Below are 14,564 nucleotides of genomic sequence, written 5' to 3' on the forward strand. Positions count from 1 at the left end.
GATGGGGGTTGTTATGGTGTGTGAGTGTGAGTGTGTTTGTGTGCTCTTACTGGAGCTGAGCCATTGGCACTGCTAGACTCCTCCATCTTCTGGTTCCTCCCAGCTAATTAAATTAGCCCTCTTTTTCCTTTCAGCAATAAGATGCTGAGATGTAAGCCAACAAAAGGCTGGGAGAACACACTGCATTACTGTGTGTGGAGGCATTAACAGAAGAAAGATACCTGGAAGCCTAGCTAGCTCTCTCAGACGTAGTTGAGCCTGTCTGGGGCTGCTAGCTACTTAACATTCGTCTGTAATACCCGGCCATGGGGGACTCACAGTCTTACGCCTATGTCTGTCTCAGTGTCTCTCTCTGTTAGCTCTTTGATGCCTGGCTGAGTCAGTGTGGGCACCCATTGAAGCTCAGGAGTGATGAATTACTCCAGCAGTGTGTAGCCAGCCAGCAAGCTAGGGAGACAGTCAGCCAGCTAGCTTATCAGACAACAATTCAGCCATTAAAGCCCATGAAAACTTGGTTTCAAATCCCAAGTATTTCTCTGCAATATTGAATATTCATGATTGATGCACCAATAAAAGTTAAAGGTTGAAAAAAGCTTGAGCATTTAGTCAGTTGTTGTTAATTGTGATACATGAACGTACGTGTGTCCCTCCCATTTCAAATGGGTTGGATGAGAACAGACAAAAAAAAAAAAAATTCAGAGATCTATAAAAACTTTTTACTAATTCGGCAGAAAACTGTGTGTTCTTGTCCCATCGCTCATGGTAATAAGCTGATTGAGAAAACAGGTTTTCCTGGCCTTTAAGTTAGAAACATATTCTGTTTCTGTTCTGTCTGATGGTGCAGGGAACCTCACCCCCTTTAACCTAAGCCGTAGTTTAGACACACACATGCACATGCACCATATACATTACACGACCTCAACAAGTAGCAATTAATTATAATGTTTTCTCCATGTTTGCCCTTGCTGTTGTAGTCTTCACCTCAGTGCATGCCTCATGCCCCCCCCCCACCCCCTCTGTGCTTGCTGCTGCTGCTGTTAATGGATTGTCAGTGTGATTGCACGTTTATTGATGTTCTGTTGCATCACGTAACCCTTTCTGTGTTGACATCAGTGGGAAATAAAGAGGAAATTTATGCTGGTATTGTATGTTAGTTTTGTTTGCTCTGTACACCCTTTTAACACATTCACCTCCTCGATGTTGCATGTCGACCTCGTAACCCTCCGCCTCCGTGCCCCGCCTTCACGACTGGCTGGACTCCACCTGCTGCTTGGCTTGATTGAGTTTCCTTAATAGGCTCTGAGGCTGCTGTGTCGATTGGCTTACACGGTAGCTGTGTCTTCTTACTTTTGGCTGGCTAAGGCACCATTTGCTTTGTGTAGCTTGGCAGTCGTTTCCGACCGAGCTTCATATAAGCATCATAAGAATATGATACAGTATGTTGAACATCTGTTTGTTGAGATCCACTGACTAAGCTGATTTGTGCTACAGCTTAACTGACGTTCAGCTTCATCACATCTATACATCCTAATTCCCCATGCCGTCCACTGTTTTATATTAACGGTGACCACAAGCCTCTGCTCTCCACTAACACTCTTAACAAGAGTCAGGATAACATTTACCATTTACACAATATGATACTGATGGCAGACTAAAACCACTGACTCTGCTTCACCACTAACCTTTCCATCTGGCTGACCTCCCTCTCTATATGAGCTGTTTGATCTTTTTTTTTTTCCTGACACTAGCTGCTCTCATCACACCAAGGTCAAATTGGAGATGCTGTATGCTTTCAGCATTTCATGTAGCCTTACTGGAATACAATGTGACTTAGTTCTTAAAAATATGTAATAAGGTCACAAAAGTGCAAAAAATAGTGCTTTCAGTTTTTATCGATTGCTGGCGTGCCACTCACACTTAATATAATTGAATAATGATGATAATGGTGAACACTAAAAACAATGTTGGTCTTAACTTATCTAACTAATGTTAGCTTTGATGTGATTGGCTCGTGAACAGGAAGCTAGCAGCGGCAGTAAAGCTGGCCCAGTCCACCCAGGCCAATGGCACCCTGAAGGGCTCTAACCACCCCTCCCAGTCCTCTCATCCCTCAAGCCTCTTCCCACAATGGTAATCACCCTCCACCAGGAAAACAAACAACACCTCAGCTGTGATGATGGAGTCAAACTGTGTGAAGATACTGACTCTATTGTTAACTGAAACTGTTCTTAATGCTAATGATGTCTGGTGATTGGCACAGAGTGTAAATAGTTTCTTAAATAGCAACAACCTCCAGACTACTGAAACACGGGTTCAACCCACAACAGCAATGTGAACACTTGGATTTAGGTAAACACATTATTGTCCCATGTGGATTCATCATTTATGTGACCACTGTGTTTCCATGTTTTAGACTGTAACTGTGTTCTCAGCATGCCCCCTCCTCATACCTGCAGTGTTTTGTGTGATATGCCAGTCTTTGTCTCTGTACTCCTCATGTGTTAACAGACTCCCGATAACAGCAAGTCCTTGGGACATGGATGCAGTTTATATTTACCTGTCTACTAAAAATGTACAATATCTCTAACTGGTTAGGTAACACAACATTGTCCAAATGTGTATTAGTACATTTGCTCCAGTGTAGCTAAAGCAAGTGTTAAATAAAACATGTGAGCACTGTGATTGATACTAGCTGCTGATCCCTGCAGGATGGCGTCATCTGGAGGGGAAGGTCACCGGCATGCTCGCTCCCAAACCATGCCCATCATCAGGGGCAAGAATGCCCTCACCAACCCCAAGCTGTTGCAGATGATGGAGACAGGTAACACACACACACACACAGACTGAGATCAAGTCAAGTCAAATTTCAAATCAAGGTGCTTTACAGTCTGTACAGCATCACGACACACTTTGCACTTGGACCCTTGAATTGAATCAGGAAAAACGACTACAAGATGATGATGATGATGATGATGATGATGATGATGATGATGAGATGACTACAAGATTAGATGGATTAAAGTTGTTCATATCTGAGTTTCTTTCCAGATGGGAGTATTCAAGATGGGGACACGCTGAGTCCTACTGATATTGAGGCAAACTTGTCCACTGAGGTGACCCTCACTGTGCTGGATGTACTAGAGCTCTTTGTTCTCCACCACAAGGTCTGTGGTCCTTCCATAGTTTACAACCTGAAACTACATTTCACACCACACACTCACTGCATTTGTCATCTGTTTTCATTTGTTAAGGAGAATCTATTTTACTTTATGTTATGTGCTGTACATACAGTATTTATTGTATACTTGTGATATGTGTATATGTATAGTGTATCTGAGATCTGAGCTCAGTTTTTGAATTTGACCATTACAGTACATCTAAATGCAAAAAAAATTGTTTATGTATATATATATATATATATATATATGGCTTTTACACATTTACTTTAAAGGTTGTGTGTCTTTTCATATTTCTCTGACTTTTTCTCTCTGTCAAATAATAGTTACTGTTTGGTTTGTAACTAGAATAAGAATCAGCATTGGTATTCTCATATCTATCACCATCATTCTATTGTACAAAACCTAAAAAATCTACAAACGTTTTTTGTCGAAATGAAATGTCCATAGTTGTTTAGGGTCCAGAATAAAATCCAATATAAATCCTACGCCCATTAATCCGCATTGAAAACCAAAGACAGTGGCACTCTGCTGCCACCTGGTGGCTAGAAGAATCTCTGTTTTTAAAAACTGTATTCAAAGGTGTAAGATAGTCTTTCCATGAAACGTTGCCTGTTGAAACTGAAATTCTTCTTTTTTTTTCTTCTTACATACATCGATACAGAAGCAGCTGTTGCTGGATGAAGGACAGAACGCATTGATGAAGAAGGTGCTGGACACCTACTTGCTCTTCTTTCAGATCAACCAGTCAACCGCCACTCTACGGCATGTCTTCGCTGGACTCAGGCTCTTTGTACAAAAGGTCCAGAAAGCTTCATGTAGACATATAACATCTAAGTCATCCAGTTAGTTTTTTCTTCCTTGTATGTGGTTTCATCTTCATCTCTTTCTGTAGTTCCCCAGTGCATTCTTCCAGGGTAAGGCAGACCTGTGTGGCTGTCTGTGCTATGAGATCCTCAAGTGCTGTAACCATCGATCCAGCTCCACCCAGACGGAGGCAGCTGCTCTGCTGTATTTCTTCATGAGAAAAAACTTTGAGTTTACCAAGGGAAAGTCTATAGTCCGCTCTCATCTGCAGGTCAGTCAAACCGCATGTAGTATAAATATATAACTTCAGTATTCTGCGTTTTGTGAATCGAAGTTTCAGTGTGACATTTTTCTTACCCCATACTCTCCCGCTCCAGGTCATCAAGGCAGTGAGCCAGTTGATAGCAGACGCCGGCATTGGAGGGTCGAGATTTCAGCAGTCCCTGGCTATCATCAATAACTTTGCCAATGGAGATGCTCCACTCAAGGTATAGCAGGTTCTGGGGTTATAGTACAGCTTTCTTATCAATAATTAGGATGTGTAGTATATTATATAGATGCATGTCATCTGACTTTTGCACTTCAAATAATGAATGTTCATAACACATTTTCTGCAGAACACTCCATTCCCAGCTGAGGTGAAGGACCTGACCAAGCGGATCAGGACAGTCCTGATGGCCACGGCTCAAATGAAGGAGCACGAGAAGGATCCAGAGATGCTGGTGGATCTTCAGTACAGTCTGGCTAACTCCTACGCCAGCACGCCCGAGCTTCGACGCACCTGGCTGGAGAGCATGGCCAAGGTCCACGTCCGCAACGGCGATCTCTCAGAGGTTATAAACCTTATACTTTTTAAGTCACCCCTTACTTCAGAAACTTCACAAATGGTTTTAAGAATGAAGTATTCATTAACGTTGTTGGTTATGTGTCTGCCTCTCCCTCAGGCTGCCATGTGCTACATCCACATCTCAGCCCTGATCGCTGAATCGCTGAAGAGGAGAGGTTAGTGTGCACCAGCTGCTGCTTTCACTTTGCAAGCTTTTGACAGCATGGTTTGTGTGTGTGTGTGTGTGTGTGCGTGTGTGTATGCGTATGCACAAATACCTGCACATATACAGGGCTGTGAAACTCTTGTGTGCATCTTCAAAGACATAGTTACTTCTAACCAGAAAGTCCAACCACAGCCATCAGAAAACCACCCTTTCTCTCCGCTAACATTCATTCAAGCTTTCAGCCATCAGTCCTTCATATCATCATGGGGGTTGATGTGTATGTCTGAAAGTGAGCACAATGGTGACATGAGAGTGTCTTTGTGTTGTGGAGGATAAATTAGGAATCCAAGAATCCAACTAGTAGTATAGATCTGTCTTTGGATTCATTCCCATTCACGTCTTCTGCTGCTTTCCACACATTTTGCTGCGTTATATGTTCTTTTACCCGTAAATCTGTTTGTTCTTATGTGTGCATGTGTCCCAGTTTAGGCCACAGCATGTCTCTGTCTTTTGCTATAGTGTCTGACATCGTGTCTGAACTCTTTCGCATGCGCTTTACGCACTGTACCAGTAGTGTGCCAGCAGCTAGCATAGTGTGCCAGCCGCTCGGCTGATGCGTGAGCCTTGTCCTTGAGCATAAAAGGCAAAAGCAAGTGGACGTCAACTTTGTAAACCTCCTCCTCCTCCTCCTCCTCCCCTCCTACCAAACAGGCTACTGGAGAGCTGACAAGGCCAGGATGTCCAGTGTGTCCCCTGAGGAAAGCCCTGTCTTTAACTGTAGCTCCTTACTAACTACCTCCCGAGATCAAGACAGTGAGTGTGTGCGCCTGGGGGCTGTTGGGTGGAGGGGTTGGGAGTTCAGAACATATAGATGGAGAGACAAGGGACTGTGGATAGAATGGGTGTGCACTGATATTTGTCTAAACCTCTTGCAATTGAGTGGAAGGTGTTGATATTGACATGGTTTGGATTGAAGGGAGATCAGGTTGATCAGGTGCCAAATCTTCAAATCTTAACCTTTTTTTCTACACTGTGTATTATACTATGCAGTTAAATGTTTTAAGGACCGCTGTTCTTGCCTTAATGATATGAGTTTGTGTCAGGTTAGTACATTGTGCTGTCACGGTTTGACCTTCACTGTTCACTCAAGTCTCACTGGATAAAATATGGAGTGTCACTGGGGTTCGATATAAATCACAGTCACATTTATAATTTGGTTTGAGTCTGCAGAGATGGAATGCTTGAATGTTAAAAAAAAAAAAGAAATGGTGAAAACATCTTGTATTTAAATACAAGAATGTACTTATGTGCTGGATGCATTTGTGTGCATCTGTATGTTTACAAGGCAAACATAAGACCAGCAATAACGTGTGACCTTTATGGGATGTGTACAGGTATATATGTTGACTTACTTGCCCTAATGTCACTTTAACTTGTTTGAAACCTCAGCATCGTTCTCTCTGGGTTGGGCGGCGTTTATGTGCATCAGCCCTAATGTCAAGGAGGAGGGTGCCATGAAGGAAGACACTGGTACACAAGACACGCCCTATACTGAGGTCAGTGACCGCCCTTCATCCTGAATAAAGCCTTAAACTTTTAAAGTTTTGCTCTAATGCATGCATGCAATGCATGATCATAAACATTGAAGACAAGATGGTGTCACGTGTTAGCGCCACGGCAGTAAATGCTCGCTCTCTAATGTGCTGCCTGATCTTGCTGCACTGTGTAGGACACCCTGGTGGAGCAGCTGGAGCTGTGTGTGGACTACCTGTGGAAATCGGAGAGATACGAGCTCATCGCTGACATCAACAAACCTGTCATCGCTGTCTTTGAAAAGAGACGGGATTTCAAGGTAGCTGTTAACCCTTCCATTCTTTGTGTGTGTGTGTGTGTGAGCATATTGAGCTGAGTTTAATCTCGCATGTGTTTGTGCGTGCCCACAGAGGCTGTCAGAGCTGTACTATGACATCCATCGCTCCTATCTGAAGGTGACCGAGGTGGTGAACTCGGAAAAGCGGCTCTTCGGTCGCTACTACCGAGTAGCTTTCTACGGACAGGTGAGGAACAATTATTGCAGTTACATGAACCCACCTACACACACACACACACACACACACACACACACACACACAGATACATTTGACACGCCTGTATGTATTGCACAATTCATATAACTTTCACCATCAAAATTACAGAGCAAATACAAAATATAACCTTATAGGCGGTATCAGTAAAATATGCTTTTGTTAGTAGTTTTTTTAATGTTTCAGGTTTGAGTGCAACAGATCCTTAGCCTTTCACCTCCCACCAAGTCTCAGTGGCAGAAAGCTCAAAACTTTGGCAAATAAAACAGAAACTGTCTGCATACGTAGATACCACTAGGGGTATGTGGGAAATATATATTTTTTTATTAATTTGGCTAAAAATGGTAAAAGCATATTTGATGTAACAGGTAAATTGTGTTTTTTTTATCTTTGAATCCCTGGATTTACCTTTGAAGAAGCACTGTGTGGTTTGGAGCTTGGTTTTTAAGAATCTCGATCCTTTAGTTCCCTATTTGTTAATGAGGGGGATAATATTTCTATGCTGAGATTTGACAGCTCTGAAATGAATAAAGGGTTTTAAAAGCTGATAATGAGAATATGAAATCTTCTCACTATTTGTAAAAAGAAGGAAAAAGATTCAGCATCATTCATGGGAAAATAAGGAGAGCAGATTTTTTTCAGTATCTATAATTTCTCTGTCTGCTCTTTTCTTCCTTTTTTTGATTATATTCTAAATCAAGATTGCGGTAAGTTTTGTATGTCTTTGATATTCCATCTTCCTCAGTGCTAACCACTTTTACCTCTCTTCTCCTTCTGCCACTATTAACATCTGCTGCTCTTACCCCATTGAAGGGCTTGTGTCAAGCTTGCTGTGGTCCATTTTACTTCCCATAATCTCCAGTGATTAAGGTGTTTCCTCCCTAAACATTAAGAAGAGCTTGTGTCAAACAGCCTCAGAGGACAGGAAGATACTGTTTAATAAACCTCATTCACCTTTGACATTTGACTCCAATGCTGCTTTGAAAATGACCTTTGAACTCCCCCATCCAGAAACTTAACACTGACCCCCTGTTAGTGCTGAGTGGTTCTAACAAAATGACAAAATGTGTTATTGCCTGTGCGCACACAACCAATGACTCAGGAAACCACTAGGGGGCGACATAAAATCAGACTGGTGTACAGATATGTTGTGACATGCAAAAGCAACATCATCCAAATATTAAAACTGAATTGCACAAACACCCACTCGCACATGTCACAGGCTTTACTAATTAGTGTTGTGTGCATGTGTGTTCTGGCAGGGTTTCTTTGAGGAGGAGGAGAGCAAAGAGTTCATCTACAAAGAGCCGAAGCTGACGGGGCTGTCAGAAATCTCCCAGAGATTACTCAAACTCTACTCCGACAAATTCGGAGCTGATAATGTCAAAATGATCCAGGACTCCAATAAGGTAACTGACAGAATTTGGTCTGTTAATAAAACTTTCAGGTGTAAGTGTATGTTTTGCCTGGCTGTTATTGGTGAATCACTGGTTTGTGTCACGTAACATCACAAAAATGCTCACCGATGCTTTCTTAACACTCTTTGGAAACAGGTTAATCCTAAAGACCTGGACCCAAAGTTTGCCTACATCCAGGTAACGTACGTGGTGCCCTACTTTGACGAGAAAGAGCAACAGGACAAAAGGACAGATTTCGAGCGACATCACAACATCAACCGCTTTGTGTTTGAGACGCCGTTCACCCTGTCAGGGAAGAAACATGGAGATGTGGAGGAGCAGTGCAAGAGACGCACCATACTGACCAGTTAGTATTTGTCTACCGCTCTGACTCCTGTGAACGAAAAAATAAAAACATAACATACTGTATACATGTCAGCACAGTTTTCATCCTCCTTACAGACTTGTGTGTATTTATTTTTCTTCTCTCCAGCGAGTTCCAGCTTCCCCTACCTTAAGAAGCGTATCCAGGTGGTGGAGCAGCAGAGCACAGAAATGAACCCAATAGAAGTAGCCATAGATGAGATGTCGCGTAAAGTCTCTGAGCTCAACCAGCTCTGCAACATGGAGGAGGTGGACATGATCCGGCTGCAGCTGAAGCTGCAGGGCAGCGTCAGCGTGAAGGTGGGGATGCTGCAGAGATACATATGTGCATGTTTGAATGAAGTTGCTTCGTTTTGTCTCACCTGATCGTCCCCCTCCAGGTCAATGCAGGGCCTATGGCTTATGCAAGGGCATTTTTAGAGGAGAAGAATGCCAAGAAATACCCAGACAACCAGGTCAAACTGCTGAAGGAGATCTTCAGGTAGGACTTTAAGTTTTGGTATTTTTATTCCTGGCTTTACACAGTATGGATATATTTAGTATGAAGGTTCAGAATTATGTTATTTTACACAACATAAACATAGCTTTATTTTAAATGAAGCTATATTGATATATGTCATGAAATGCACATGGGAAATGTTGTTCAACACATCCATAGTTCCCAAATTACAGTTACACAAGAGGTCTGGCCATTGCAACAGCATATCTTTTGAAACAAAACACAACATGTGAATAAAAATCAGCAAAAATCTAAATTCCAATAAGATGAATCCATATGAAAAAATATGACAAATTAAAGGAAAGAAAATCAACATTAGTCCACTGTTTAATAGTCCACACTATCATGGTATATATAGTTTTAGAGCTAAATCCATTTTATAAATGAATGAACAATAATCAACACCAACTAATTGTTACAGCTTAATATATTTTTTTCTATGTTTGACAGTTTTTGAAATAAAGATTCTTACTCATATGACTGAGAGTTAAGGCTAATAAAGATTATATTGCAGTAAGTCAAACTTCGTCAAATACATGTGATTAAAAAGGAAGTTAATATTGCCAAAACGCAGGAAAACCTTCAAGTGCAGTCCCCAATTGATTTTGTGTTTTTTTTTTGTACCATAGGATTTATAAATGTAACAATCTTCTTCATGTTCATCAGGCAAACTTGTTTTGTTTAATAAATGGCAAAAAAATCACTATAATCATTTTTGACGTGATTCACAGCATTAAGAATGAGAGCATTGCAATGAGACGAACTTCATTTGCTCCCTGCAGGCAGTTTGCAGAAGCCTGTGGTCAGGCTTTGGATGTGAATGAGCGTCTGATCAAGGAGGACCAGCTGGAGTACCAGGAGGAGATGAGAGCTCACTACAGAGACATGCTGACTGAGCTGTCTGGCATCATGAATGAACAGGTCTCCCTATGCAATGACCAATGAGTGTCCAGATGTAGTTTGTTACCACACTGTGGCTTTTATTATTTTTGCTGCCAGTTCAAGTTGCATGGCATAATAAGCACCATCTTTACCTATGCATTATTTTATGAGACATTTTTTGCATTTTCATGGGTTCCATCAGTTGCTGTTATGACTTCATCGTTTTCTCTCCTTCTTTTCCGAATCTTATCTCTCTCATTGCAGCTTCAAAAAAACGTTCTTGCATCCAGTACCGCCTCTCTCTCTAACAGCTCTCTGTCCACTCTTTCTAAGACTGGTACGTCATGTCATCAAATTCCCTCATGAAAGACATCTTCTCAGCTTGCTTCTTGTTTTCCCCACTTTATCATTCCACCCAGCCAAACAGAGCCAAACTGCTAGTCTTGATACTTTATCTCTCCTTTTGAATCTTCCTGTTCCAATGCAAGCTTCTTTTTTATTCTTGCTCTTATCTAGATTCCTCACACAAGGCAACCAGGAACGGAACGGCACAGCGCCTACTGAATTGCCAATAGACTCACAAGAAATTTTTTGTGCCAGGGAGGGCTTTTTTTTTTTTTCTCCTGAATGCCAGTTTGAGCCTGGAAGCGGCTCATTTGCTTGTTTTTGACTGTGGCTGTTTCCTGCCGCAGAGAGCAGCGGGCCAGTGGAACTGTGACTGATGGCGAGTGTAGAGAAAACAAGGGAAGAAGTGTGTAGACTGTGGTCGTGGTAGTCTGTAGTCCTGTCGTTGAACGTTGACTATCTGCAGTAGAGGCCAGGCTGCTGGACTGTTAGCTACTGTTTGTTTTATGGTTTTAGAGACTCGATCCATGTGTTGTATGGATTCCCCTGCCCTGCCAACTGATTCATCAGCTTACATACTGACAGACACACCCACAGACAAATACATACAGTGCATATGTTCATGCACACAAACACAAACACATGCGCCTTCTCTCCACAACCCTGTCCCTTTAGAGAACAGTGACCTTACTGAGCTTGGGGTGCGTTCAGCTGTACATGTAATATATAGCTTTCTGGTGCATTTTGAAGACATTTTTTACATTCCTTCTGTGCAGTAGCATTGTACTTCAGACTATCTAAAGACGATTAATGTGAAAAACAAAAATATTTGAATACAGGTCTCCATTTACCAAGCATATGAGGAGTTGAACGCACCTCTAGTTCCTGTTTGAATGTAGAGCAGCTCCACATTGCTACTTTTTATCCTTGCTAACATCCTGGAAATATCAGCTTCCCAATTTTCAAATCAAAACAAACAAAAAAAAAATTATGTTTTGTAACATTTTTATGATTGAAATTGCATTGTTACTGTTATTATTTCCTGTACTGTTTTGAAATTGTAAATAAGAAATATTAATATTTAAAATGTTTGAAATGTTTCTTTTTATAAATATATACAATATATAAATATTTGTTTAGCTGAATTAAAAAAAAAAGAACAAAAACTAAAGTTTTATGTATAACATTTAAATAAAATTTTGTTTATGTCCAAATTTCATTATTATACTTCAGTCATTTTCCTCAGCATGTCTTCGTCCGCTGTCCTGATGTCAGTGTCGCTACAATCGTATGTCTTCTATTGTCTCACAGGACATTGCATCTTACCGTCAGATCACTCGTCTTCTCACTGTAGTACCTGTCACTCATTATGTTAATCATATCAGCCCAGGTTTCCAATCATGCTGAATGGAGTAAAATACCTTTCTGAAATGAAACTGTGCCTTGGCTGCAGCTGTGCACAGCAGCTCGCTCATATCCTGTCCATTGACAGCAGCTAATTATAGATAATCGTGAGATCCCTCACCTTCACAGATATAAATGTGTGAAATAAAAATGTGTAATGAGCGAACCCAGCCTGAACACGAAGAAGAAAAATCACTTCATACCATGGTCCAGGCTGAAGAAGACAATGGACAACGGCTGTTTAGATCCATCATCACCTAATACCAGCTATATTTTAACGCATACAGCAGTATAGACATTAACAGTGAGACAACAATAGATTAATAATAATACAGTAAATTTTCATCTATCTCATTTGTGATTGTGATCTGTATTGTCTGCTTTTTCTTCAAAGAGTAAATGACCCTAGAGTAACTTAATATATGCAGTGGCACTTAGCTTTAAAAGGGCCAGTGCAAAAGATGAAAAGGCTCTAGTGCATCAAAGCAAACAGGAAAAAAAAAAGAGGTCAGGGTTGTTTTTTGACCAGAAGAAAAGGCATTTGGCTTTAGGTCAACCTGTCATGTCATCTCCCTGCACCATCAGTGTCACAAGGCCAGTGCAGCTATGCTTATACCTTGAAATTTGCACAATATTTCACTGTTTAGACAAAAGTGTCCTAAAGTTGTGGATAGCTAAAAAAAATATTTTTCTTTGTATATTAAACATATTCTAGTGAGAGTTTGAGCATATGTTTAAATCATACAGGCAGGGTTACTGTTGTTGTACAGTAATCCTGCCTGAAATGGATGGAAAGACTCCAAAAGCCCAATCCTTTGTTTTGGATCATTGATTTCCTCCTCATTCTCAGAGGGGTCACTGCACACAGTCAGCAGCCAAATGAATCACAATCTGAGCAGTGTGTTTTGATCTGATGGAGCCCAGAGGCTCTCACCACCACTGCTGTGTGCCTGTCTGTTGCTTGGGCTCTCTGTTTCAGACGGCCTCCATCGTGTTTACCCTGGAGCTCTGTTTTCCTTTGTGCTTTGCATCTTCAGTATATTTCACCACAACCATAACTGATGCCCCAACCAGACCGTTTTACTAGTGTGCTGGCAGCTAGGGTGCCATTTGGAAAGAAAAGAAAAAGATTTTGTTTTAATTGACAACAGTTGGAATTGGGAGACTTTTTCAAATCGTCTGTGCTTTTTTTTTTCATTCACTTAATTAACTGTTTTGCTAAATGTTGCATATCTTCCCTGCGGTACACTAATATGAAATTTTAATATGCCATATTTTAGGTCAGATGTTTTCTCGGGAAACTAGCCATGTTTTGACGCTCCCTTCGTTCAGTATTCTGTGTGCATCTAGCCCATATCTGAAATGATTTTTGGTGTAGTCTGTTGTGTTAAACTTATATCAGCAGTGTTAATATTCATGGTCTGTTTGCTTTTGTGAAAATGAAGTACTGCAGACAGAAGCTTCATGATAAAAGAAGGGACTGAAGGGTATGAAAATGTACGATTGGAGTTTTATTGAAAGTGAAATGACATGAAAATGTAGCATGTGCTCTGACATGGGATCTGCTGTCAGATTTTTTTTTTTTTTTTTTTTCAATAGCTGGGTATAATTACTGACCATGCAGAGAGGGAGCAGCAGAGTGGTTGTTTATTTATTGATGCTAAGCCTGGTGTTGGGGCACAGCACATAAACAGAGGTTAAGTGGCCCTGAACATACGGCTGGTGGTAAAAGACAGCATGCCGTCACTTATCTGTCTTTATCTCTGCCTGACAAGACAGCGGACACATTTATGTCTGTCTCCTCACTCTCCCTCTGTGGTTGCACACCTGACGTGCAGCGGATTGAGTCCCGTTGACCTCCTGAAGCACCTTTTCTTCACAAGCTCCTTTCCTACCAGCCAATCGGTATTTCTCTACTCCTAAAGTCTCATCTGTCTCGCCTCCCTCCCTCCCTCCCTCTCTGTAGCGTATTTTGTGAACCAGAAAGCAGGGGCCGATTGGGTTTCTCTCCCAATTCTCTCCTCCTCCGCTTATGTGCGCCTGTCTCCCTCCCACTGGCCTAGACTCTGGTAGGGTCAGGTTGCTCTGAACCAGCACCATTCAGTGCAGGTCACAGATGACAAACGCTGGTTATGCTGCAGGCTCGGTGTCTCATATTGACCTGGTAGATATTGGCTCTTCCTGACAATACTTCATATTTTATTATATCATTTGGAAGTGTGTTGGCAGTGTTATACCTCACTCTATGTTGGAGTCAGACCAGCTAAGCTACAGGTGTGCTCAGAGACTGTCTGGTCTATTCATTATGGGTCACAACCTGTGGCCACATGAGCTCTTTTGCAGCACCTGACCAAACAATCCCGGCTGTGGAAGCCCCATTGAGTGTAATTATCTGTAATTTTCTCCTTTGTGAGCAGCCCGCCTCTATTTGATGTCTTTTGCAGTGATTCCCTCTCTTATCATTTATCAAACGCCTGTTTTGTTTTCATGTTTTTTTTCCCCCCAAGACTGCTTGTCATCATTGGGTTACCCCCCGACCTCTGCCTTTATTAAACAACATGCATATTCATGAGACGGAGGGCCACTTATTTAGT

General features: G+C 41.5%; 1 protein-coding gene across 4 annotated transcripts in view; it reads left to right on the forward strand.

Annotated features, from left to right (window-relative positions):
* Positions 1-11,780, forward strand: part of dock10 (dedicator of cytokinesis 10) — a 64,317-nt gene extending 52,537 nt beyond the window's left edge. For 3 of the 4 annotated variants that reach the window (XM_087174328.1, XM_087174327.1, XM_087174329.1), the window contains exons 39-57: positions 2,020-2,130; positions 2,709-2,821; positions 3,049-3,164; positions 3,841-3,978; positions 4,072-4,254; positions 4,361-4,471; positions 4,601-4,816; positions 4,928-4,985; positions 5,687-5,788; positions 6,425-6,531; positions 6,705-6,827; positions 6,919-7,032; positions 8,322-8,468; positions 8,613-8,823; positions 8,950-9,140; positions 9,221-9,321; positions 10,122-10,260; positions 10,486-10,558; positions 10,738-11,780. In XM_087174328.1, coding sequence (XP_087030454.1) covers positions 2,020-2,130; positions 2,709-2,821; positions 3,049-3,164; positions 3,841-3,978; positions 4,072-4,254; positions 4,361-4,471; positions 4,601-4,816; positions 4,928-4,985; positions 5,687-5,788; positions 6,425-6,531; positions 6,705-6,827; positions 6,919-7,032; positions 8,322-8,468; positions 8,613-8,823; positions 8,950-9,140; positions 9,221-9,321; positions 10,122-10,260; positions 10,486-10,558; positions 10,738-10,796 — 2,413 coding nt within the window. In that variant the 3' untranslated portion in view covers positions 10,797-11,780. The remainder of the gene's footprint in view (positions 1-2,019; positions 2,131-2,708; positions 2,822-3,048; positions 3,165-3,840; positions 3,979-4,071; positions 4,255-4,360; positions 4,472-4,600; positions 4,817-4,927; positions 4,986-5,686; positions 5,789-6,424; positions 6,532-6,704; positions 6,828-6,918; positions 7,033-8,321; positions 8,469-8,612; positions 8,824-8,949; positions 9,141-9,220; positions 9,322-10,121; positions 10,261-10,485; positions 10,559-10,737) is intronic. The other variant, XM_087174330.1, reaches the window with a different exon arrangement.
* The last annotated feature ends 2,784 nt before the right edge of the window (positions 11,781-14,564 follow it).

This window comes from Seriola lalandi, unplaced genomic scaffold (assembly GCF_002814215.2).
Source record: "Seriola lalandi dorsalis isolate HSWRI2012SDOR001 ecotype SW California unplaced genomic scaffold, Sedor1 jcf7180002054338, whole genome shotgun sequence".
Classification (NCBI taxonomy): Eukaryota; Metazoa; Chordata; class Actinopteri; order Carangiformes; family Carangidae; genus Seriola; species Seriola lalandi.